At 40.4% G+C, this 27,456-nt stretch overlaps 1 protein-coding gene across 2 annotated transcripts in view; it reads right to left on the bottom strand.

Moving 5' to 3' along the window:
* Positions 1-1,623: 1,623 nt before the first annotated feature.
* The window catches only part of TRAPPC10 (trafficking protein particle complex 10), an 89,336-nt gene continuing 63,503 nt past the window's right edge, over positions 1,624-27,456 (bottom strand). Inside the window, exons 16-23 of one of the 2 annotated variants that reach the window (XM_034753776.1) lie at positions 26,606-26,764; positions 24,450-24,679; positions 23,157-23,257; positions 22,544-22,670; positions 19,598-19,768; positions 13,075-13,252; positions 9,751-9,945; positions 1,624-5,035 (exon numbers count right to left, since the gene is read on the bottom strand). In XM_034753776.1, the coding sequence (XP_034609667.1) occupies positions 4,797-5,035; positions 9,751-9,945; positions 13,075-13,252; positions 19,598-19,768; positions 22,544-22,670; positions 23,157-23,257; positions 24,450-24,679; positions 26,606-26,764 (1,400 nt within the window). In that variant the 3' untranslated portion in view covers positions 1,624-4,796. The remainder of the gene's footprint in view (positions 5,036-9,750; positions 9,946-13,074; positions 13,253-19,597; positions 19,769-22,543; positions 22,671-23,156; positions 23,258-24,449; positions 24,680-26,605; positions 26,765-27,456) is intronic. The other variant, XM_034753787.1, reaches the window with a different exon arrangement.

Below are 27,456 nucleotides of genomic sequence, written 5' to 3'. Positions count from 1 at the left end.
AGTTAAGTTAAACATAGGCAAGGCAGCAGGGCACGAGGAAATGCATGCTAGGAAAGAGCTGAAGCAATCTCAGACCCCTTAGCAATTATTTTGGAGAACTCATGGGAGGAGAGGGAGGTCTCAGGGCTGGAGAAGGGCATAGTACTTAATTTAAAAAAGGAATAAAGAGGATCTGGGTAATTAATAGACTAGCCAGCTTAACTCTGATAAACTGATAATATGTTGCAGTATTTTTCCAGCTAACACAAAGGTTAACAGGGCTATAAGCCAGCTCTGACAGATCAGGAACATTTTAAATCATACCAACACATCCTAATTTCTTTTAACATGGTTACTGGGCTAGAAGATTTGTATGTGCAGTTATGGCACAGATCAGTCTACGGTGGGGGGACATGTCTATCCCACTCTCTGTTCCCATGAGAGGGGTTTGCTCAGCATGCCGCAAGGCCATATCTATACTAGGAAAATAAGTTAACTTTAAAAGTATGTTAACACGTTGATCGTATCTAGACTAGGAAATGTCTTAAAAGACAAAACTAAGGCAGTGCTACCACCAGAGAGTTCAAATTATGCAACAGAAAAGACAATAGACATCAAAGCACCAAGGAAAAGAGTAAGATACTTTCCCTGACAATCTACTCACTATATTCATGGTAAGGAAACCCAGTGTGGGGATTATCCCTTGACATGAATGACCTTGGCGTGGAGATCTTGTTCTCCAAAGCCCATCTGCCCAAATCCATGACAGAACACCAGCACCTTAGTGGAAATGAAGTCCACCTCAGCCAACACACTGGCTCTCAGTACTCTTGCATCCCACTTGTGGCACTAATGGCAAGAGACTGCATTCTCTTTCCCCACCCCCCGGGTTTAAAGTGATTTGAAGTAAAAAGTTAACATGTTCAAAATTATGGTAGAGACCTTCACCATACCAAAGGTGAGATCCCTTTCTGTTGACTGACCATGGTACCTCCAGGCAAAACAGAGATGGCCCTATCTCACCATATGAAAAAACTGCTGGCTCAGGAGATCTACCAGTATTCCTAACACAGGATTAAAGCAATATGGAGATTGCCTGATCCCTCCTACATCACTGTGCTCTCTCCTCTGAGTCCGTACCTTATCCACCCCTCCCACAGAGGACAGGTTACCAGGCCACTGGGCAGTTGGGGAGAGAGGCTGCATCTTTTAGTCTTCTCCCTTTCCTTAGGTGATAGTGAAGTCCCATGGAGCAGATGGCATCAGGCCTGTTCTGCAGTGACTACACATTGCAGTAAAAGGGGCTCTAACGGAGCTACTAGCAGTTGAGTTACCTGAAACAGTGAGGAGCAGCAGCCCAGATTCCAGACTTGGGTTGCCTCCTTGCAAAAGCAATTACTGATTGGAGTCCAATCATGTATGGAGAAGCCTATTCTCCAGTGCTTTGTTTCTGTAACAGTTATGCTTCAAATACCTCCCATTTAAATTTAACTAAGACCTCCTTAAGGGAAAAATATTAATCTATTTTAGCCCAATCAGAGGAAGGAAAGTATACATTTTGAATAGAAATAGTAGTAAATGGATTTATAATTACTTTGCTATTTAAAGTGCAAAAGTGTGAGAAATCACAACAGAGAATCTGGATTTCTTTTTAAAACATGTATATTTTTAGAATTATAATGCTTACATTTTCATTAAACAATCTTAATACAATTTGTGTTTAGTCTAACAATATATATTACAGAACAATGTGAAAAATGATTTTTAATAGTAAACCAAGAAAATGGAATTAATCATAATACCCGCAGTGTCAAAGTCACTAACTTGTCACCTTTTCCAGTCAAAGAATCCCAGCAGCCATCCATACTAAATGATGCTTTGGGTTTTATCTGGATTAAAATCATCTAAGTATAAATTCCACAAAGAAAGGGCATTCCTCCACAGAAAGAAGATGGAATAAAGATAAGGCTTTGTACTAGCACATCTAATTATATTTTAGCAATCTTGGTCTAAGTAAAATATTTAGATTAATACAAGATGTTTACTCATTCTCCAATTTCTTTTCCATTCCCTTCCAAAGAGGATGGTTTTATTTCTTTACTTACTTTCACATAACCTGAGTTTAAAAACAAAAGAAAAAATGAGGAAGAGTTTATCAGGAGATCCTATCCTCATAATTTCTCTTTTATATGTTTATTTTTATTGACAAATATTTAGTATGGGATATTTTCCTGTGTACAGTGCCTTGACAATGGGACTTTATACAACTGCAGGTAGAAAGTCACAATCTCACGTTAAATGCAACAATTTCCATATTAACAGGAGAAAACAACAAGGAGAGTTATAATCTTTCCAGTCACACACAAAACTGTGACATTCACAAAAATTATACCTCTTTTTTTTTTTTTTTTTTTACATTTGATAGTATTTACAACGTTTGACAGATAAGTATATATAGCTAAATTCTTTATCTTCAGTTACACACACTTTAACTTTGCTTCACAATTATTCTACATCTGCAAATTTTCCTAAATAGAAAACCAACCTACTTCATCCATCCTATATGCAGAAGTCTTGCCTCTAAGTAGTAATAATTAGACTAAGCCTTTGTGGTAGTTTTTGTGATGAAAAGTGATTGTTTAGTTGTCACATTTATACTGAAACATTTTCCGGTTTTAAAACCAGGGCAGAGAAAATACAAACCACTTAAATGCAAATAAAGTTTTTTTTTTTTAATCTGGGAACTCAATTAGAAACCAAGTAGTTTACATTATCTGAATGCATTTTTGAATGCATTTTTGAACTCCAACAGTCACTCTTGCTTCAGTAGAGGTCAGTGCAGGATGGCAACTCACAACTTAGGTGATTTTGTAGTGTAGGGGAGATTCCAGTGTATACAGACTGTATAACCTACTATTTTCCCTCAGTGAGAAGCAAAAATTAGCACAGCTGACTGTTCTCTGGTTGTTTTCGTTGGTCCCTCCTCTTCCATGTGTTTTTGATTCTTAAATATGCAATAGACTGTAGCTACTCAGAAAACTACAAAAGAAGTTCATGATGCTAAAGAAAGGAAAAAATCAGCAGAGCAACTACCACTTTAAGGTTGTAGTTCAGGTAGCAAACTGAATGAATTTATTAATTTTAAATTCAGTACATTGTAGATCAAATATTTTTGGAATATTTATGGAAAACCTTTAAGTTACTTACCTTTTCCTAGCTAAAAAACAAAAAATAATAAACTGATGATTGCATCATTCAAGTCTGAGTGAATTTCAAAGCATAAGAAAAGGAGTCATGAACAAGTAAAAAAAACCCTGAACACTGCAAGATAAAAAAATCAGACTGAAGATAGTTTACCTATTTGGATTTTTCTTTGTTCCATGTTCCTCTATACTTAGAAGTATTAAGAACCTATGGAAACAATTGCAGAGGATTCCTTTAAGATTCGCATTGTACAGGTTTTTCACTAAGAGGCCACGTATCTGCTGGAATCATATCAGTTCACACTGATTTTTTTTTCCTCCCAAAGACTTTACCAGTGAATTTCGGTGAAATACATATATACAAAAATACAGAGCTTTTGAGAACTGGAAAAGGTTTAAAACACTACACTTATTTACAAGCTGTGACTTTCACACCAATAAAAACACACATTTATTTTCTCCTTGATTTTTGGTGCAACTTATACACAGACATATCAGTTAGTTTGGACTTTTTTTTAAATAATCAACCATATATACAATAAAATTTACAACTGAAAAATAATCAGTTGGTATGGTATGACTGCAGTTTGCTGGACCAGAAGAGGTTCAATTCTAGGACCTTAATTCTTCCCCTTAATGAGAACGGAAAGAATAAAGTAATCTTTAAGTGACATTTACTTTTGGAAAACTAGGATTAAGGTGCAAAAATATATATAGCTCCAGAGTCCATAACAGTAAACACTAATTAGGGCCACGGAGTCAGAAGGAACAGACTTTGGTTTTTAAAAAATGAGCTAGTATTTAATAAAAAGTTACCTATCTGATCTGATGCTACTTGCTTCTCATTAATTAAATCTCTCTGGGGGAAAATGATGATCCCATGAACATTTATTCCTAACTTAACCACTTACATGCCATGTTACTGTTCAGATCAAGGGCCATGCCTTTTAAAAGGTCTGACTTAAATGAATGTCTTGGTATGATTCAAAAGGGCTTATATGGGTAAATAATTCATATGTCCCAAGGCACAGAAGAGGTTAAGCAAGTCTTCAGGAAAAAATATATATATAATTTTTAAACCCTTCTAGATGCTGTGGGATTCAGAATCACTCACCCTATTCTTTAGGCATCTGGAAAGCTACCCTGGTCCAGGAAACCAGACAGTCGTGTGACTAGAAAGGCACACATTTGAGTCATTAACAGCCACATTGCAAGGCTTACTGTATGTCAACCTGAAACATTTGTGTGAACAGAAATCTGACTACTCTAAAAGAAAACAGCAGATCTGGAGGGTGCTCCAGTAACACAAACAACAGACCAACTGCAGCAAGCATCTTGACTTTACCAGCAGGATGTGACTGAAGGGAAAAACAGAAAATCATTTTACACAAAACATACTAAAGTAGCAATATAAACTAGTTGACACAACCTCCACTGTACATTTAAATTGATAAAATTGTCTGATGCTTCCATGGCCAGTCAGCGTTGAGTTGCCACAGGTCTGGTTTAAATCAGAATGTTACAATGGAGAATAATCAGGTTATGATCTATTAAAGTGCATTCATATCAAGTCTCTAATGGTTTTTGTTTTCCTTGTTTATTTATATTTAGTTATCATGTGATATTGACTTCCAGAACATGGTCATCCTTGCTGGGAATGACAAGGATTTGCATGCTTGTGCTGGAGTTGAAGACCTGACCAGGTGAAAAGGATTGTAGACGGGGCATTGGCAGACCTTTATGTTCCCCGCTGGCTGCTGAATGTAAACTGCCTCTACTCTTTATGCTACTGTTGTCAGCCTGATCATCCATATTCTTGTCCACAGATAGGTTATCATTTTCAATCCAACTGTCTGTTAAAAAAACAATCATTCTATGAAATGAATTAATAAAATAGCTTTAAATTAAAACATTGTAGTTTGACTGCACTGCAGCACTGGAGTTACTACTCATTGGTGAGGACAAAACAAAGACTTCACCATCCTAGCAACAATCATGACCATTTGCCACCCTCTCTGGCCATATAGGCTATATACATTTTATTTTAAGTTTTCCACTATTGCCATCACAGGTGCAGATTCACTATCGTGAAAAAAAATGGTGGAAGTGCTAGATTACAGAAGGCTCCAGAAGGCCCTGGTGTTTTAACTAGAAAGTTCTACACCTGCTCAGAGCTCGTCTATATGCCAGGGACCACCAGTAACTTGTCTACTCTAATACTTTGCCCACTGGGAGAATTTTTGGAAAAAGGCTAATTCAGATAAGACAGAGTGAATGTAAGTAAGTGTTTTCCATGTGCCTGTAGTCTGCTTGCAAGCCAACATCCTAGGATTTCAACATTCAAGTACTATTATAGAATCATAGGACTGGAAGGGACCTCGATAAGTCATCTAGTCCAGTCCCCTGCACTTACGGCAGGATTAAGTATTATCTAGACAGATAATACTCTGACAGGTGTTCATCTAACCTGCTCTTAAAAGTCTCCAATGATTGAGATCCAACAACCTCACTAGGCAATTTATTCCAGTGCGCCCTGACAGTTAGGAAGTTTTCCCTAATGCCCAACCTAAACCGCCCTTGCTGCAATTTAAGGCCATTGCTTCTTGTCATATCCTCAGAGGTTACGGAGAACAATTTTTCTCCCTCCTTGTAACAACCTTTTATGCACTTGAAAACTTATGTCCCCTCTCAGTCTTCTCTTCTCCAGACTAAACAAACCTAATTTTCTCCATCTTCCCTCATAGGTCATGTTTTCTAGACCTTTAATCATTTTTGTTGCTCTCCTCTGGACTTTCTTCAATTTGTCCACATTTTTCCTGAAATGTGGCGCCCAGAACTGGACACAATACTCCAGTTGAGACCTAATCAGCATGGAGTAGAGTGGAAGAATTACTTCTCATGTCTTGCTTACAACACTCCTGCTAATACATCCCAGAATGATATTTGCTTGTTTTGCAATAGTGTTGCACTGTTGACTCATATTTAGCTTGTGATCCACTATGACCCATAGATACCTTTCTGCAGTACTACATCCTAGGGAGTCATTTACCATTTTGTATGTGTGCAACTGTTTGTTCCTTCCTAGAGTGGAGTACTTTGCATTTATCCTTATTGAATTTCATCCTATTTACTTCAGACTAGGGCTGTCGATTATTCAGTTAACTTATGCAATTAACTAAAAAAATGAATCGTGATTTAGAAAATTAATCACAGTTTTAATCACACTGTTAAACAATAGAATACCAATTGAATTGTATTAAATATTTTGGATGTTTTTCTACATCATCAATTATATTGATTTCAATTACAACACAGAATACAAAGTTTACAGTGCTCATTTTTTTACAGTGCAAACATTTGTAATAAAAATAAGAAATAGTATTTTTCAGTTCACCTCATACAAGTTGCACTTCAGTACCTCTTTGTTGTGAAAGTGCAATTTACAAAAGTAGATTTTTTGTGTTACATAACTGCACTCAAAAACAAAATAACTTTTGAGACTACAAGTCCACTCAGTCCTACTTCTTGTTCAGCCAATCACTTATTTACAATATCAACTGAAAGTGAACACAGGTATTTGCATGGCACTTTTGTAGCTGGCACTGCAAGATATTTACAAGCCAGATATGCTAAACATTCATATGCCCCTTCGGCCACCATTTCAGAGGACATGCATCCCTGCTAACGACGCTCGTTACAAAAAAAAATGCGTTAATTAAATTTGTGACAACTCCTTGGGGGAGAATTGTATGTCTCCTGCTCTGTGATTTTACCCACATTTTGCCATATATTTCATGTTATAGCAGTGTCGGACAATGACCCAGCACATGTTGTTCATTTTAATAACACTTTCACTGAAGATGTGACAAAATGCAAAGAAGGTACCAATGTGAGATTTCTAAAGATAGCCACAGTACTCGACCCAAGGTTTAAGAATCTGAAATGCCTTCCAAAATCTGAGAGGGATAAGGTGTGGAGCATGCTTTCAGAAGTCTTAAAAGAGCAACACTCCGATGCGGAAACTACAGAACCCAAACCACCAAAAAGTAAAATCAACCTTCTGCTGGTGGCATCGGACTCGGCTGATTAAAACGAACATGCGTTGGTCCGCACTGCTTTGGATTGTTATCAAGCAGAACTTATCATGGACGCACATCCTCTGGAATGGTGGCTGAAGTATGAAGGGACATATGAATCATTAGCGCATCTGGAACGTAAATATCTTCTGACACCGGCTAGAACAGTGCCATGAGAACACTTGTTCTCACTTTCAGGTGACATAAATAAGAAGTGGGCAGCATTATCTCTGGTAAATGTAAACAAACTTGTTTGTCTGAGTGATTGGCTGAACAAGAAGTAGGACTGAGTGGTCTTGTAGGATCTAAAATTTTATATTGTTTTATTTTTGAATGCAGGTTTTTTTTGTACATAATTCTATATTTGATAGTTCAACTTTCATGATAAAGAGAAAGTACTTGTATTAGGTGAACTGAAAAAAATACTATTTCGTTTTTTACAGTGCAAATATTTTAATAAAAAATATAAAGTGAGCACTGTACACTTTGTATTCTGTGTTGTAATCTAAATCATATTTGAAAAATCAGAAAACATTCAAAAATCTTTAAATAAATGGTATTCTATTATTGTTTAACAGCAGGATTAATTGTGATTATTTTCTTTTAATAGCTTGACAGCCCAACTTCTGGACAAACTGGAGAAATGGTCTGATCATTTTGAATTTAATCCTATCCTTCAAAGCACTTGTAACCCCTCCTAGCTTGGTATTGTCCACAACTTTTATAAGCGTACTCTCTATTCCATTATCTAAATAATTGATGAAGATATTGAACAGAACCGGACCCAGAACTGATCCCTCCAGGCCCAACTCGATATGCCCTTCCAACTTGACTGTCAATCACTGATAACTATTTTCTGGGAACGGTTTTCCAACTAGTTATGCACCCACCTTATAGTAGCTCCATATAGGTTGTATTTCCCTCATTTCTTTATGAGAAGGCCATGTGAGACTGTATCAAAAGCCTTATTAAAGTCAAGATATACCATGTCTACTGCTTCCCTCCCTTTCCACAAGGCTTGTTACCCTGTCAAAAAAGCTATTAGGTTGGTTTGACACACTTTGTTCTTAACAAATCCATGCTGACTGTTACTTATCACCTTATCTTCTAGGTGTTTGCAAATTGATTGCTTAAAGTTATTTGCTCCATTATTTTCCTGGAGATTGAAGTTAAACTGACTGGTCTGTAATTCCCGGGTTGTCCTTATTTCCCCCTTTTATAGATGGGCACTATATTTGCCCTTTTCCAGTCCTCTGGAATCTCTCCTGTCTTTCATGATTTTTCAAAGATGATTGCTAATGGCTCAGATATCTCCTCAGTCAGCTCCTTGAGTATTCTAGGATGCATTTTATCAGGTCCTGGTGACTTGAAGACATCTAACTTATCTAAGTAATTCTTAACTTATTCTTTCCCTATTTTAGGCTCTGATCATTTCACTGGCATTCACTATGTTAGACATAAGAACGGCCATTCTGGGTCAGACCAAAAGGTCCATTTAGCCCAATACCCTGTCTTCCGAAAGTGGCCAATGTCAGGTGCTTCAGAGGGAATGAACAGGTAATCATCAAGTGATCCATCCCATTGCCCATTCCCAGCTTCTTGGAAACAGACTAGGGACGTCCAATCACTACTAACCTTTTTGGTGAAAACCGAAACAAAAAAGTCATTTAGCATTTCTGCCATTTCCACACGTTCTGTTATTCCCTCACCCTGCATTGAGTAACAGGCCTAGCCTGTCTTTGGTCTTCCCTTTTGTTTCTAATGTTTTTGTAGAATGTTTTCTTGTTACCCTTTATATCTCTAGCTGATTTAATCTCATTTTGTGCATTGGCCTGTCTAATTTTGTCCCTACATACTTGTGTTACTTGTTTATATTCATCCTTTGTAATTTGACCTAGTTTCCACTTTTTGTGGGACTTTCTTTTGAATTTCAGATCATTAAAGATCTCCTGGTTAAGCCAGTGGTTTCTTGCCATACTTCCTATCTTTCCTACGCAGTGGGATAGTTTGCTCTTGTGCCCTTAATAATGTGTGTCTGAAAAACTGCCAACTTTCTTGAGCTGTTTTTCTTCTTAGATTTGCTTCCCATGGGATCTTACCTACTAACTCAGAGTTTGCTAATTTGTAATGATGCATTTTAAGTCCATGATCGTTCAATATTTTAGGCATTAACGATCTTAAAGGTTACATCAATTTTTAAAAAAAAAAAGTCTTTTCTGGTTATAGTGTTCCTTGTTACAGACTAAAGCTAGACACAGAATTTCAAGTTTAAAATTGAGAGATTTCATTCTCATGAAAGCAGTGCCCTGTTTTGAAAATTACAAACAGCTGTCAATGAAAAGTAACAAAACCAATTAATCTGGAACAGAATTACACCAAGAATGGATTTCATTACTTTGAGCTTTGTTTTTCTTTAAAAACAGGAAAGCCAAGAGAGTGCCATTTCTATAAACCAGATTTTCTATGTGGTCACATATTCAAGACAGCCTTACCAGCATCAAGTTGCATGGAGTGAGCAGAATGATGAGGGAGGTATTTAAATAGTTTGACATCAGGAAAGGGGAGGTATCCAGCAAAAAGTGGCATCACTTCCATGTGCACTTTGTGAGTTGCGTGAGCTGCTACAGGCATAGATATTACTCCTGAACTTTTTCCACAGACTGCCCAGTTACTACTGTTGTCAACAACTGAAAAAGAGTAGAGAAAATGCGATGAAATGAAAAAAATTCTGAAAATAAAAAATAGCTATGTGTCTTCATACATTTAAAGTATTTTTTGTTTTGCAGCAGTGCCAAGAGACCCCATGGCCCTATTGTGCCAATGACTATACTGAGTAAGATGGTCCTATCCCAAACAGCTTGCAATTTAAATAGATCAGACAGACACAGGTAAAGGAAAGGGATATCTTATAAAAGCAAAGTGATTATTCACCAGAGTCATATTAGTTCTATGATTTTTGCTTTTGTTTCAGGTTCTCTCCTGCCCCTCCCACCCACCCCTAAACAGGGTAGAGATTTTGCTTGGTTTACTTTATTTTTATTTACATTAAATGTATTATAGATATGGATAAGATTTTGTCATGGTGAAATCAGGCACCATGAACAGTCATGGCAAAAACAAACAAAACCATGGTATGGTCATAACAAAAATGTGTAATATTTAATAATAAAGTATTACAGTGTAACATTTACATGAGAAGCAACATCGATGCAATAGTTTTCACTTGCTTGACAAAGTAAACTATTTCGAGATTATATATGCATATTGACATTTTTCAAACAAATAACGAAAAACTATAGAACAAAAATAACATTCTTTTAAAAGACCCTATTTCACACTGTTGCAATTTGAATATAAAAAATTGCCATCTGTCTATGTATAACTTGTTATGCAGCGTCTGTTGTCCCTAAGCACCTTTTTATAAGATGAGACGGCGTGTTGGGGGTCTATGCTGTTGCCCTGCGATGCTTAGCAGTACCAGTCAACTACTGACAGAGCTGGAAATCTGGCCATCGTGCTTCTCCAGAACTGGAAAACGTCCTCACTCCTCAATTCTTGAACTGCTCCACAGTAAGTCCAATATTCTCTCTGTGCTGGAATGTTGTCGTCAAACAATGGTATATTTTCAAATATTGTGGTCTCACAAATGTCAACATGTTGTGTTTGATTTGGCTCAGATATATGGCATATACTGAAGAAAATGGCAGCAGACTGTCAAAAGTTGTAGATTGAGTCAGTGTCCAATTATGACCTTTTGAGCTTTCCAAGAGTGCTGTTTTTGCTGTTGGTTGTCAGCAAGTTTCAGAACAGCTCTCTGCCCACATCACAAGATCACACGCGTCATTTGTGACTTGATGAGCATGAACTGTGGGCTCTTCATAGCTGTAAGCCTGTTCATGATTCAGGGTGCAAACTCTTTTACAGCCTGGAGTTCTTCAATAACTGCTGTGGATAGGCAAAGATCCACAATCTAACACTTCAACGACTGCTACAACCATTCTCCTCAGTAAAAAATGAAACTTAATCCTCAGTGTGTTTCATGTGATAAACAGCTGCATTGAACCAGCTGTTCCATCTGTTTATTACCCAGGTTGGTGGGACGGAAGGACTTTTCCCTATTTCCATTAGGCATATATGGAACCAGGCTTTTCTGGCAGGGCAGGCAGTAAAAGCATATTTTATAGCCACAACTAAATAATTTACTTTCAAAAGTATCTTCCTCCATAGATCACCCACAAGGTTAAGCAAACGTGCCATGCACATAAGGTGTATAGCATTTAAAAACAAAGGCTTCAAACCTCGATCCCAAGCTTTCCCAATATATGTGGCATTATCTGTTACAAACACAGTGATGCGATCAAATGGTATTGCAAAATTTTCAGTTCCCCATATTGCTTTGCTGATGGTTTTAGAATGGACTGCTTCCAAAACTTCACATTAAGAAAAATATATCCTGCGTCTGAAGTGCCTGCATTTTCACTGCTCGTTGGGATGGGGACAGCAAGAATGTTAAATACATACCTGTGTTCAGCATCAGTAGTTTTATCTGCTCAACGACAATTCCTTTACAGGTGTGCAACTTTTCCTTTAATTCTTCAATGTGACAGTCAAACACTTTGGGTAGGTAAAACTTTCTAAGTTGATCTGCACGTGGTTTTTAGAGAGCAAAGTAGGTGTTACGCCACCAGTTTTTGATTGTCAAGAGCATGCAGGGGGATATTTGCAGGAGAGAAGTCTTCTATTAATTTGAAAATTTCATTTCTCCCATAAAGCCGCTTCTCACTCTTGGTATTAAAAAGTAGTGTAACAGTTTTCTGTTTTTTAAAAATGTCTATCTTCATCCATTTGTAATGCCTCATTTGTGCTGACGAGTTGTACTTTCAAGATGCTTATCACAGTTACCATCTCATAAAATCAACAGGTACATCGCATGATGTACAAAACATCTTTCCTCCATTTTCATGGAAGGTTTTAGGGTTCTGCTCTGCTCAGCACTTACTCTTAATTTTGCCACTTTGCTGCTGTTCTCTTACTTCAAATAAACAAAACAAAAAAGAACAAAGTGCTGTAACCCCTTTCTTTAGGAGGTGTGTGACTTGTGTCAAATTCCATGTTACTCAGGGCCCTGGTTAGACTCCCTGGGCCACGCAGAAACTAAGGAGTGGGCCTGCAGTGAAGGCAGATGTGGCAGAGCCATCGCTAGGCAGGAAGGCCTTGAGACTCATTGACCTACATGATGGATAGAGAGCTGCAGGTCCCCCTGTGCTGGCTGAGCTGTTCCCATGGCCCCCCCACAGCAGCTGGGAGCTGCGGGCCCCATTCCCAGCAGTGCCTGAGAGCTGCGGGGGGCCCCCCACTACCCCAGGGCTGAAGCTGAAGAGAATAATGTCCGAGAGGTCTCAAAGTCACAGAATCTGTGATCTCAGTGACAAAAAACTTATCCTTAATTACAGGTCAGGGAAGGAAGGAAGGAAAGCAAAAGTGCATGGGGACAGATGGAGTGAGACTGAAGTGAGGAGATTGCACTAGGGGAGCTTTAAATATCTATTCCCTAGGTTGTTGCCTACTGAAGGCTCAAGCAAATATCTACCCATACTGAAACAATTTTTGAAAAGTAAATTATGTTCTAACCTGTTTTTATGTTAGTCTTTATTTTAAGACAGACAAATTTTTAATATCCAACCTTGTCCACAAGACTGCATTATGATCATTAGAAAGTTTGGCAGATATTGGTATCAAGACAGACGCAAAACCAATAATGAAAATTACATTAATTTCTCAAAAATTACAGGAGAAAAAATAGTCATTATCCCTACCTTCATACATAAGTTTTGTCGTGCAGTACTCATCTGATTCTGTTAATGCTTCATCTTTATCCACATCTAAGAGGTCAGAGAGTCGGGTGATTGACACCTCCAAAGAGCAGAGTGAGCCTGTTTTACAATACTCCACCCCCAATGGTGGAAAAATCTGAGCTTTCACATTATACAATGTCTGGGAAGAGGAAAAAATAATGATCTGTAAGTACTGAATCAATTATACAATTTTTTTAATATATAAATTCGAACTGACCACATGCCACTATAGAAGTTACAAGTACATACTTAACTTCCATGCCATACTACAACCCATATTACGAGACTGAGAAATTGTCTTCACATATAACCCTACAGCAGCCGCTGTAGCGCGTTAATGAATACACTACTATGGCAACAGGAGACCTTCTGTTGTTGGTGTAGTTAATCCACCTCCTCGGGAGGCGGTAGTTATGTCTGTGGGAGAAGCTCTCCTGTCGACATAGCACTGTCTACACAGGGATGGAAGGGTCCGGGGGAAGGAGGGGGGAGTTTGATCGGTATAACTGTCGCTCGGGGGTGTTCGGCTTCAGGATTTTTCACACCCCTGAGCAACATAGTTATACCGATATAGGCCCGTATTGTAAACCTGGCCTTAATTACAAGTAGTGTCATTTATTATGCTACTAATTTTAGACACAATCTATAAAGAAAAAAGGAATTTCACCATTCTTGCTGTCAAGATCTTCTAATAGTCTAAATGTATTCAAAGAGGCAAGTATAAGTTAATTACTAAAAAACTAATGATGCCAAAAAGTTTAATGGAAATATACTGTTATGGTCCTTACTAATTTTTAGGGAACAGAAAGTAACAGAGGAGGGTTGGGCTGATCCAAGAGACCAGTCAAGTATAGTTACATCTGAAAGTGAGTAGGCAACACACACTCCCCTAAAGTTTTGCTTAAAGCCAGTTTACAGAAGCAGGTAAAGATCTAATGTAACATTCAGTCAGAGTCAGAAATGCCTACTTCACTGGTTAAAACCCAAGAAAGGTTCAAATGGAGGACTTTGTATCAGTTTTGCTCACTGGGCAACACATGGACTGCTGCCAATACTATTTAATTTCGAGTTATATCCAGTCAAGCTTTCTAATTGATGAAGAAGGCAATGAATTTGTACTGTGAAGAGAAAGATGAAGCATTTAAGATAAAGACCAAAAGAAACCCAAACTATTAACATCAGACAAGCTCACAAACTAAGTCACAAGAAAGGTGAGATTTTTCCAACATTTCTTTAAACAGCAAGCCAAAAATAATTTTTAACAATGGCATTTTGATTGATGAAGGCCTCATCAAGCTAGCAGGAATAAAGCTGTTCAGTACCATCTTCTCAGTCGAATACCCTTGGTGACATGAAGCCATTGCACAGGGCAGGAGGGAAGGAGAAACAAAAAGTCAAATTCTTCGGAAAAGATGTTACTGATAGCTAAATGATCTCATTTTTCATCTTTGTGGCTCATCATCTCTAGTCTTCTCGAGCTGTGAAATGGATGCTGACATCATTTGTGTGTCTTTTAAAAAGAAGTAACAGAAAAAATGGTTCCTTACCTGTTCTGTAACTGTTGTCCTTTGAGATACGTTGCACACATCCATTCCATTTCAGGTGTGTGCACAACCAGTGCATTCAAGCCAGATATTCTTTCCCCCACAGCGCTACCCATTGGGGCAGCACACAACCCACTGAATGCATGTGCTCACAGCCAATGGTATAACGGGCAGAGCCACTCTGACCATCCCTCAAGTTCTTTCACACCAGAATCCAGTATGCTTAGACTCCAGTGTAGAGGGGAAGAAGGGTGAGTCGTGGAATGGAAACATGCAACACATCTCAGTTACAGAACAAGTTAGTAACAGTTTTTTTCTTCAAGTGATTGCATGTGTCCATTCCTTTTCAGGAGACAGAAGCAGTTCAGAATGGAGAAGGATTTTGGAGCCTACCTGAACAAGGATTGCAGCATAACTTTCCCAACTCTATCATGATCTCTTGAGGCTTAGGAGAAAGCATAAAGCTCAGTTAAAGTGTGTACCAATGACCAAGTTGCATCCCTGCACGCGTCACTGATGGGCATCTGACACAGGAATGCAGCTAAGCTAATGCTGCTTGTGCTCTTGGAGCTGAAACTCTCAGGTGGAGAAACCTTGGTAATGTCATAGCAGTATGCAGGATGAGATCCAGAAGATATTCTCTGCATAGAGAAAGGTTGCCCCTTCATTGTATCAGCAAAGGAAATGAACAGCTACAGGGACATTACTGCTTTAGTCCTGCCCAGGTAACAGGCGAACACCCTGTGGTGGTCAAAGCTTTTTCTTCATCCTTATGAGACTGAGGCTTCAGAAAAAACAGTTAAGTGGATAGGAGATGTAAAATATGAACAAGCAGCCCTAGGTTCAAAAGGTGGACCTATTAATGCTGACAAAACTACATTTAGATCTTATGGGGGCATGGGGTCTCATAGGTGGAAAGAGTCTGTCTAATTTCTTTAAAAAAAAATCAAAGTTATTGAGTTGAAAAACACAGATTTAATCCTCTATAGGAGGATGGAATGCCACCAAGAGAACTCTCAGGGAGCTGATGGAAGATCCATTTTTCCTTTAGAGAAAGTATTTCAGAATAAGCTGAGGAGAGGACTTTGTAGGAGTACCACCCTGCTGCTGGGACCACAGAGAGAAACATCTCCATTTCATCATGTAAATGTATCTGGTGGATGGCTTTCTGCTGTTTAGAGAATGTTCTGAACCCCTAGGGAACATGCAGTTTCCTCAAGTGTTAGCTACTGAGCATTCAACCGGTCATATGGTGTCTTGAGGGAGAGTCATGGGATCCTGGCTGTAAAGAATCAGTAGGTTGAGAAACAATGCTGTCAAGGCTGAAGCTATCAGGATCAGAGTAGTGTGATCCTGTGTGAGCTTGAATACTACCTTTGGAATCAGAAGAATAGGGAAGACATGTAAACAGCAGCATGTCCTTCCACAACAAAAAGAAAGCAGAGGGCTACATCTACACAACGAGCTAGGAGCGAGAGTCCCCTGCTCAGGTATACATAGCAATGCGAGTTAAACAGTGATGTAGCCATGGTAGCACCGGGAGTGGCAATAGAGGCAAGACTTAGCTGCATTTTCACTGCTATTTATAGTCAAGCTAGCTCAATGAGCGCTAGCATGACTGCGTACGCAAGCAGGGGAAATCACACCCCTACTTTGTACTGTAGACATAGCTTGAGATAGAGCCTGGGCTGTGACCTGCTCTAGAAGGTAACACTTCCCCTTCAGTGACATAGTGATCAGATCTTTCTCTGACTTTTCCCAAGCTTGAAAAATGGATTTTGCAATGTGTGTTCTGAGGGACCATTTGTAATTCCTGTTAATTGTTCTGTTGAGATGATCTGCCACATGGTTCTGAACACCTTGGAAGTGTGAAGCATTGAGTATGACAACATTTTTGATGCAAAGATCCCAGATATCTACAGCCTCTTGGCAAAGGCAATCTGACTTGGCACCTGTTGCCTATTCAAGCAGAACATAGCAGCAGCAGCATTTTCCATGAGCTTGCACAGTGCATCCTTTGATTTTTAGAAGGAAAACAACAAACCAGGTGAATTGTTTGCATTTCTCACACTATGTGTCGAGAGAATTCCTGATCTGACCAAAGCCCCCGAGTCTGGAAGTCCCCCAAGTGAGGGATAAGGCATCCATGACCATAGTCCTGGAGGGCAGAGTCAGGGGAAAAGAGACCCCTTTGCATACACTGGCAGAGTCCATCCACCTGTATCTGAGTCAATATGTCCAGCAGGGGATGAGACCGATGGTATACAGACTTCAAACACGCCCACATGCTTCTGAGCTGAAGTATGGCACGCTGTTATACAAGGATGGACCTTGAGGTCCTTGCACAGGTCCAGTATTGCCTGAACTCTGGCTTGGTGACTTGGAGTCAAGACCTGCTTCTATAAACTTGATCCTCTACACCAGGGGACTACAGCCCACGGGACAGATCCGGCCCCTCAGGGTTCTGGATCTGGCCCGCGGGATTGACACCCCCGTGGCACCCACTCCACTCCGGAAAGCGGCTGGTACCACGTCCCTGCGGCCCCTGGGGGAGGGAAGGCAGAGGGCTGCGCGCGCTGCCCTTGCCTGTGGGTACCTCTCCCAAAGCTCCCATTGGTTGGAAACGGGGAACCTCGGCCAATGGGAACTTTGGGGGAGGTACCCACAGGCAAGGGAAGTGCGCTCAGCCCTCTGTCCCCCTTCTCCAGGTAAGTGGCAGCGGGCCGGATCCCGCACCCCAAATCCCTGCCCTGAGCCTCCTGCCTGCACCCCAACCCTCTGCCACACCCCTCCTGCACCCCAACCCCCTGCCCTGAATCCTCTCCCTGCAACACTGCCCTGAGCCCCCTCCCACACTGTGCACCCCCTCCTGCACCCCAATCCCCTTCCCTGAGCCCCCTTGTACACCTGCACCCCTCCTCTGCCCCAACCCCTTGCCCTGAGCCCCTTTCTACACACCGCATCCCCTCCCACGCCCCGCACCCCAACCCCTGCCCCAGCCCTACATTCATGGCCCTGCATGCAATTTCCCCACCCAGATGTGGCCCTCGGGCCAAAAAGTTTGCCCACCTCTGGTCTACATGGAGAGCAACACTGACTTGCCTTCGTTGATCAACAGGCCTAAGCAATTAAAGGAGGACTGGATCGTCTCGATGATATCCAGACAAACAGGTAGAGGTTCTTTCCTGAATCAACCAGTCTTCTAGGTATGGAAACACTTGGCCACCTGCCCTCCTGAAATGTTTCACCACCACTTCCCTATATGTTGTGAAGACTTGAGAGGCTGAAGACAGACCGAAGGGGACGACAGAATTGATAATGAACTTTTTCCACAACAAACCCTTAAAAACCTCTTGTGGTTATGGTGAATGGCCACATGAAAGTAAGTATCCTTTAAGAGCTTGTCTATACAAAGAATGAGTTTGCGGTAAGCTGGGATGTGGGCACTGGCCTGCTGCAGACTAATTATGTGGATTCTGCTGACATGCAAACATTAGTGTAAACAAGCCCTAAATCATGGGCAACACATCAATCATCAGGATCTAGGTACGGGATAATACAGGCTAGTAACCATGTAAAACTTTCATTATTATGTATTTGTTTAGGTTCTGCAAAACTAGATTAGGTCTGTGGCCTCCCTTGGATTTTGGGAGAACGAAGTATTGAGAATAGAATCTCTTCCCTCATGTTGAGGAGGGTGGAACTTCTATGGCCGCTGGCTATAAAAAAAATATTACATTTTTTGAACAAGAACAGTCTTGTGCGATTGGTCCCTGAAGAGAGATGAGGGAGGAGGACCAGGAGGTCAGAGAGAAACTGCAGGCATATCCCAGTTCTGTGGTGCTTAGTGACCAGTTATCGGTTACCAGTTAGCAACCAAGCAGCTAGGAAGTCAGATAGTCTGCTGCGAAAGGGAGGACAGGAGATATTAGTCACTGACAAGGTGGTACTTTGCCTTGACTTTGGAGTCAAATAAGACTGTTTAGATAGCACAGGTTGTGTCTCAATAAAGTTGAAGCAAAAGGAGGTCATCTTCTTCTTTGGAACTTATGGCGTGTTCATTTGCTCAGGCTGCCTTGTTGGATAGAAAAAGAGGTCTGTGCTGAGTCTGAAACGGTTTCCTCTTAGGATCTGGGATAAAAGTCACCAGAAACCTAAGGATAGAGCCCTAATGTCTTTTAGGGAACACAGAATTTTGTACATCTTCCCAGAAAACAAGATGCAGTCCTCAAAAGGAAGATCCTCAGTCTACTGGACTTCTGTTGATATCTGAGATGACTGCAGCTAGGAAAAGTGATGCACTGTGACTGAATGCCATCACTTGTCACAATCTGCACCAGCCAAGGCCACCTGAAGTGAGGTTCTGGCTACCAAATTCAGTAATCATTGCCTGATCCTGACTAGGCCAAGTGAAAGTAAGTCTGTACACAAAAATTTAGCCATACCGCCCCATACTAGTCAGATTTATTACAGCCAGAGCAGTGCTTAAATCCCAGGGACTTAGGCATGCCCTGGTCCTGAGGCAAAGCAGAAGTCCAAAACAGCAATAAAAAAGAAAAAAATCAAGAACCATTAACTATACAAACTATTTACAAAAAGTTTAGAAAAGTTTTTTGCGAGAAAAGGAAAAGTTGTATGATGAGACACACACTGGCTGACCATAGGTAGTGAGAAGGAACTGAGGGAATGGTAGGAGCAGCTCTGCCCTTTATGCCATCAGCTAGTAGTATGTGGAAGTTGCATGCACCTACCAGTGTGGGTAAAAATTCTCCAGCTTCAGTGCACTGGGCACACACACCCCAGAAGTGGAATGGACATGTGCAATCACTCAAAGAAATTACAGTTAACAGAGACCTATACTTGGACTTCCCATCACCCAAATAGATTCTTCCTTCCCCCTTTAAGTCTAAGATACACTATATGTAGATAAAAATACTTACAAAATAATTTTCCACTTGGAATTCGTAAGTGTACGGCTTCAAGAAGAATGACTGCTCTTCAGAGGTATCTGGACAAAAGCTAACCGAAAACTGGCACTGCAAAGAGGGGGGAAGTTCTTTTGTCCACTTCAATTCCCACACAAAGAATACTGACTGCTTACTGTATATGTGCTGAAAGAAAATTATTCATCCATAGTATGAACTCGTGTCTTAATACCAGGAGCTTTCTATACTGCTATTCTAACGAAGGGGAATTCTTACCCATAGTCTTGTTATATACACGACCTCCAGAACTTTTATTATATTATTTATACATTCATCAAACCATGAAACTATAACCATTTAACAGTTCTCACAATCTAAAATCCCCAGACATGTACTGGCTCAGATTGTTACAATGAGGAGGGAAAAGTTTCATTGCCAGAATCAGTATTCCAGGCATGATTACTCTTCAGGAAAAAAGTTAATATAAAAAAGTTAAAAATAAATAAATAAAAATTAAGTTTGCTGCTCAGGAAAATACACAAAACATGACTGTCTTAAAACCAGGCACAAAGCAGATTGATACCTATTACAGAGCACTGTTTTGTCATTGCATCCTTTTTGGCCATTCTTGACCACAGAATGGCCAAAACCACCAAACTATGTGGTAGCTTTTTTTACAAGAGGAACAAGAAGGGATTAGGAGACCAACGAGAAGGTTGTTCACCCTGTGCAGTAACTGTGGTTCTTTGAGAACTGAGGTTCTTCGGGTGCTCCACAATAGGTGCGGCAGCACACCATGCGCCTGGGATCGGAGATCTTCATTAGCAGTTTCCATTGGACTGCACACATGCACCTCCCGGTCTCGCACTATGAGCATCATGTATATATAGTGCTGTGCTATTCAACCACCACCCAGTTCCTTCTCTACCGCAGAACTCATCTTTCAGCTCTGAAGCAGAGGGGTGGAGGGCGGGTAGTAGAGCACCCAAAGGGACACTCATCTCAAAGAATTTCAGTTACTGCACAGGGCGGATTAACCATCTCTTCATCTTCAAGTGATGTCCCTATGGATGCCTCCACTGTAGGGACTATAAAGTAGTGCCCCTAGTTGGAAAGCTGGGGCTTTGGAGTGGCATTTAATGCGTATGATAGGACAGCGTGTCTTAGTACAGTATCAGATGCTGAGTCATGCATAATAGAAGATGCCGATGTGGCTACTTTGCAAATGTCAGCAATCGGGACACTGTTGAGAAAGGTAATTGAGGTGCAGAGAGGGAGGGTGGAATGTGCTTTACTTCCAGGAGGAAGTCATCAATTGTATAGTTGGTAGGACAGGTGTACACACTGCAAGATAGAGTTGGAAAAGCGTTGCTTAGACATGTGCACACCTTTCCATCTTTTGGCTGTTGATAGGAATAAGTGTGGCGATTGTCTGTAAGGTTTAGTTCTGTCCAGGTCAAAGGCTAATGCTCATCTGATGTCCAAGGGTGTGTAATGCCGCTTCCTGCTGGTTGCTGTGTTTAACGTATCGGTGCTGAGGGAGAGGTGCATTCTCTTGAGCAGCCAGCAGAGTTCTTGCTTGGTGCCAAGGGTTTGCTCAAAGCCGAAGGTATAGTCAGTGCTGAAAGCTTGGCTGGTGCCAAAATGGACATCACCAATGCAGACGGTTTAATTGATGTCGTGGTGCCCGAAGTTGATCTGGTCAGGGCAGTGGGCACCATTTTTGATGGTCTCATATCACAGTCTCCAGTGCCGAGACAGTGCCAACGTCTGAAGGTCTGCCCATGTAGGGTCTTTAGACCTCTGTTTAGCTGTGGTACTGGAGGTACTCTGATGGCCCTAAAGCTATGTCTCATCCCCGAAGATGTCGAGGCTATTGACCTTGCAGAGGATGGAGGCGGTGGTGTCTCAAAGGGTGATGGAGAAGCCCATTCCTTCCCATCGGCATGAGAAAGGGAAGATTTTCTCTTAGGACATGGAGAATGAGGGTAGGAGAATGACCTAGCGGAGCATGAGACCCGCGCGGGGGAAGTGTCCAGGCCAGGGTCTGATGCTGGACGCAACGACCTCACCATGAGAAGTTGCAGCCAGACGTCTCAGTCTTTTCTGGCCCTGGCAGTCAGGTTATGGCAATGGATAGACTTCTGCAGGACGTGTCCCTCTCCCAGGCAGTGGCTGCACTGTAGATAACCATGGTTATTGGAAAGTTGTCCCACAGGTAACTCATCTCTTAAACCAGAGAGATCCGGGCATAAGGGTGAGAGAGATAGTTTTCCTGCTCCCTGTTCTTCTCGACTGGAAAGCTATGTCCTAAGCTACGAACTTAACAGGGAGGATAAGAGGAAGGAATTTATCTTTTTACAGGAGAGGACAAGGAAGGAAAGAACTAACTACTAACAGGTAAGGCACTATTTAATAGGTCAAAGGACAGGCAGGCACCTCTGCAGATTCCATTCCAGACCAACGGTGGCTAAGAAAGAATTCAGGGGTGGCTGGACCGCAAAGTGCTATATATACAGGTCGCTCATGGCATGAGATGGGGCGGGGGTTTGTGTGCGTGTGCGTGCGCGTTTCAATACGCACAGCTAATGAGGATCTCCAATCCCAGGTACATACAGTGCAGCATCCATAGAGACATCGTTCAAAGAAAAAACTAATAATTTGATCTGGGTTAGGATTTTATCTTGAGTCTGCAGATGTGAAAGTCTATTGCAGTGAGTGACCTAGCTCCCAAAATACCCTTGAGTGGAAGGTCACCCTGATTTGCTTTTCAGAGATTGCAAAGATCTGAATATTTGCATTTGGGTGTGTCAGTCATGTTATATTATCTCTTACGAAAGCCATTCACTCAGATACTAAGCATTTCAGCAATACAAGTGTCAATTTTTTCATTTGTGCCTTGGTACATTCATCTTATTCTGCATACCTAAAAGGTAATGAACCACCAAGGAGAATCTTTACCTGTTGGGATTCTGGCTTCAGAGGTACCAGCTGTAGATCTATGCAGTTACCAAAATTTTTTAGGTTATTGTCGGACAGCTGGAAACAGAGTTCTGACAAATTCTGTACACAAACCTGTACGTATTTCCTGAAAATTAAGCATATTGAACATACAATTATATACAATGTATATAATAACAACATTTAATCCTTGCTATAGAGTTTCTCTAATTGTGACACTCAGGCAAGAACAGTAAAAATGACAGGCATATTTATTTTCCTCTCTGCTTAATTACTAATCTGAAAGTCTGCAGAAGTAGGTCTATAGTACAGTTATTTTTTATATGTAGTTTTGCTTTTACTGAGTTCTAACATGGAAACCAAAAGATGGAGAAAATTAGCCTATGACTATGTGATTAAAATATACCACCAATAATGTATTTGTTGTTCTGCTGGGGGAGTGTGAAAGGGAGAATAATGGGTGAATCCAAGAATGAGCATTTCGTAAGTGGCAAAATTCACCACCCACTTACAAAAAATAAAAGCTTACGTGGAAAGATTACATACAGAACATCAACTTCTACAAACATTTTCTAAGAGGAAAGAGACTATAAATATTTAAAGACTACATTACCGTTTGCCAGCTGACAGTAAGGAATGCTTGGCATTAAAAGGTACACTGAACGTTAATGCAATAATGGTGGAGTAAATTGACCATGGACAATCAATGGTTACCTGGAGAAAAGAAACAGAATTCTTATTCATGGTATACATTTGCATAATGGCTTTATTTTCCAATTCCAAATACTCAAACATTTCCCAGAAACTTGGTCTTGACCAGTCAAACCTAATGCACCCAAAAGGGAGAAAAAAATTGATTTATCAAAACAACTAAACTTGGTAAGGTGGGAAGAGGATTGCATGCATGCGTGTGTGCACATGCACTTACAGCTTGGTGTGTCCCTGACCTCAACCCCTAAGCTGACTTATCCATGGAATCTGCCTTTTCAGAGTACGTTCTTCAAGGGCTGGCAAATGTCAAGCGAGATCAATCCTGTCGCCAGTGGCATCTTATTGCAATAACCACACAGTAATTTTATTTGAGATTGACAAAATCTAAGGGAACAAACCTATTAACTTCATAACGTAAGGGATGATGGATCTGCATTGTGAACTTCAGCACAGAGCTTCAAAAAAAGTTCCTCCTGAACGGAATGCAGATTTTCCCTTAATGTGTACACACACTAAGTGAAATAACATATATGAAAAAAGTTCATATTCTTTATGAACACCAAATGCCCCCCACCACTAGTTTCCAAAACCAACCTGTAGTTTCTTTTAACAATAGTTAAGCATGTGAGAAATAAGAGTGCCAGTACATTGTGCAGACAATTTCAGTTATAAACACAGGGCAATAAGATCAGTAACATGGGATAGAGCTCTCAAATTAAGTCCCAGCAGTATAAGGAAGTGGTGTTACTGGTTTAATCCTAACCTTCTTTTCTCTTAATACTGAAGCAGTGTACCAGAATGGTGCAGGGATATTCTATAGATAGAAATTACATCTTTCTAATGGATCAGAAGAGAGGCTTTGATCACTGGAGTCATTAAAGATCCCATAGTACTTAAAACTAAAGTAAGGGTGATAACTATGGCCTGTTGGCCAAATGTTATTGGCACAGAATCTCAAAACCTCAGAGAAGGCTAGTATTTGGTGAAGGGAGACTCATCCACCTATAAAGCACTGTATATTTTTGTATATACTTTAAATATTCTGTACATGTATATTTGCATCTATTTCATACAGTCTGAAGTGATTTCATATCCTTTAAGCTAGAAGGTGTTCTGTACAAGTAGGTTATTCTCACCCATATTTTGGTCAATTTAAGCACTTGTGGTCAAACATTAACTTTTTTTGTCATCTTACTTTTTGGTCAACTGTAGCCATGCAGTTGTCCATTTTCTGCTTCTCTTTGCTTTTCCTGTGCAGTTCTTTATTTACCAGATTTTCACTTTCCACTGAAGCTGTTGGGGTTGATGGCAAATAGATAACTTCTAGGTCAAATTCAATCACGTGATATGCAGGAGCCACTGGCAGGGTGATGCTTGTGATCTTTTCAGAAGACTGGATCAGTAATGATGATTCTGAGACTTTTTCTACAATTGTGTAGAATATGAAGTAATTTTAGAAATATTCCTCCCTTCTACAACCTCCATTTTTCATCTCTAGTTATCAAGTCATGAGATCATTTACTGAAAAGGCTACAAATGCCTTCTTCCATCAAGAAGGAGCCCTAAAGGCTTGGTACCTATAGTGTCTATAACCCACACCTCCCTCTCAGCGAGGACTGCAGCCATAGGACTCATTGTAGAACTCCAAGAACTCCACACTGGCTTCCTTGATGAAGTCTCTGGCTACAAACACATTATGAAGCTTAGGCTGGCAGAGCCCCGCAATGTAGAGACAACCTTCATTGACAGAACTAGCTTTTCTGTCCATGTAGGAACACCACCTCCCCGAATGATGTTAGCTACATCAACAGAAACATTCTTCCATCAACATGGCTGTGTCTATGCCTGGTGTTTGTCAGCATAGCCATGTTGGTCAGGCATGTGGGTTTTTTCACATCCCTGACCAATGTAGCTATGCCAACATAACCTTCAAGTGTAGATCAAGTCAAAGATCCCACATCATGAATAACCTTACCCTTCATTATTTCTACTAGTGTTTCCCTAATTCTTCTTGAAGGGCTACTGGCTACCTTCCTTGGTAGTCCATTTCAATATTCAAGAAAATTCTTGACAGAGCAATTTAATGACGAGTCTGAATCTTATCAATGTTCCTTCAGTCCTCACCTGCCCCATTACCCAATCCTTTTTTCACCACTAGTCCTTGCGACTCCTCACATCCTATTACTTCATTCCTTTCATCTTACACAAGCTTCATTACTGATAACATGAGACTATGTACTGATAATGAGGATTTAACCAGCATTAGTGATGTACCTTAAAAAATTTCATACAGGATGCCTACATTTATCCTATTTTTAATCTCTCTTTATTCAACTATTGAGTCTTTGCTTCTTGCTTTTACATATAAACTGAAGGAGAGGGGTGAGATGCACTAGCAGAGCTTTGGGAGAAGCTGGGATATGACCTGCTTAAATGAAACACTGGCTAGAGAAAGGCAAATAATTCTTCACTTTCCTGAGCACTAACCATTGCTTTATAAAAACATCCTAGCTGCTTAATAATTATGACATAATTTTGCTATGGTACAAAGCCTCTGTACAGGTAATGTCTCACAATGGCAACACCAAATAGTCTAATTCACTCAAATCCTCTAATAATCCTCAACTATTCCTTCCTCCCTACACTGACCTCTATCCATAAAAAGCAGTATTGCCAGGACTAATCTGGTTGACTGAAAGTTCATACTTCTTTCTTGAGGCAAGTGATTGCCTCAAGAATTAGACCAAATGCAATGAGAACTCAACCACAAATTCATGTATGCAGGAGGCCTAAGCAGTCAACTCTGTTTTATACAAAATATGCAAATTCAAAGCTAGACAGGGTGGTACAGAGAACCCTGTAGCTGGATTTCATGCCAGGTCCTAGAAGGTGTTCCCATGATCTCCTTCCCTGCCATAGGTGAAAGTGTTACTAAGGTTTCCTCTGTTGTGTGGTGCCACTTGCAAATATACTACATTTAAAAGTTGCTTACGAGGCAAGTTAAATTGCCTAGTGAAGGGCCCACAGACAGTAAATTAATCTTTTTCAGAATGTATCTATTCTGTTATTATTGAGATAAGACCTATACCTGAAGTAGCTAAGACTAACTGGTCACATGTATACAGTTTCCAAAACAGTTGTAGAAGGAGGCCAGGACTTCCAGAAGCTTTTGTGCTCTGAAATGCTGAGTTGCCAGTTCCTAATTGATGGTTACTGACAACAATGTTGTCAAATGTTCTAACATCTTATAGACCACTTTGCTGCTATGCAATAATATTTACATCATGCTTATAGGATTTCTGCATTTTCACAGTCTAGTAAGAGATAATTGATTTTGGCTATGCTGCTTACCCTTGGTATTGGAATAGATCAATGCTTTGCTCTCTGGATGGTACAGGAAAGGCATGACATCGGCGTTACTGAGCTGCAGAGTATCTCCACTCTTCATGGTATAATGGCCAGTAGTCACTGTGAATTTCACCCTCTGAGGAATACCAGCCAAAAGGCTGTCTGAAGAAAAAGAAAGCAAACAGTGCCAGTGTATTCCAGCACTCTAGTTATTAAATGGTTACAATTAGCTGCTAATGTTTGCTAGGAGTTTACAAACAAACATTCACAGCTCATTTTTCACACAAGTACATCTTAACATCAACTGGAAAATTTTACTTTTTGGTGCTCAATTATGGAGTGGGTTTCTAAGAAATTGTCCAAGAAATAGGGAGAGTTTCAGCCACTCAATTTTGGGCAATTTTCACTGTTTCCCTTCACCTGAAGTCAAAGCATTCTCAATCAATGAGGTGCAGCTGTGGAACAAGCTTCCAGAGGCAGTCAGACTAATTCAAAGTGTGACCACCTCTTTGAGACAGCTTTCCCATATTAACCAGAATGATATAGAATATGTGAAGATATAGGAAGAAGGGGGAAAATGTGTGTTAGAGATACAGCCCGAGCAGAGCCTCTTCTACTAAGGAAGGGGCGGGGGGGAGTAGAAGACTTCATGAAGCCTAGGGGACCTCACTGGTAAAATCTAATTTACCAGGAATGTTCTTAAACATGGTGATTGGTTCTATAGAAAGCTCTTAGATTGAATTCAGTGGAAAGCGAATCACTAAAGGAAAGACTCCTGTTCATTTTAAAGGGAGTTAGATCAAAGCCTCTTTGGTAGGTGAGTGTGCAAGGTAAAGGGATTTCGCTAAATTACC

Source organism: Trachemys scripta, chromosome 1, assembly GCF_013100865.1.
Source record: "Trachemys scripta elegans isolate TJP31775 chromosome 1, CAS_Tse_1.0, whole genome shotgun sequence".
NCBI lineage: Eukaryota > Metazoa > Chordata > Testudines > Emydidae > Trachemys > Trachemys scripta.
Note: the sequence above shows the minus strand (reverse complement) of the source record. Positions and strands in the feature narration are given on the sequence as shown.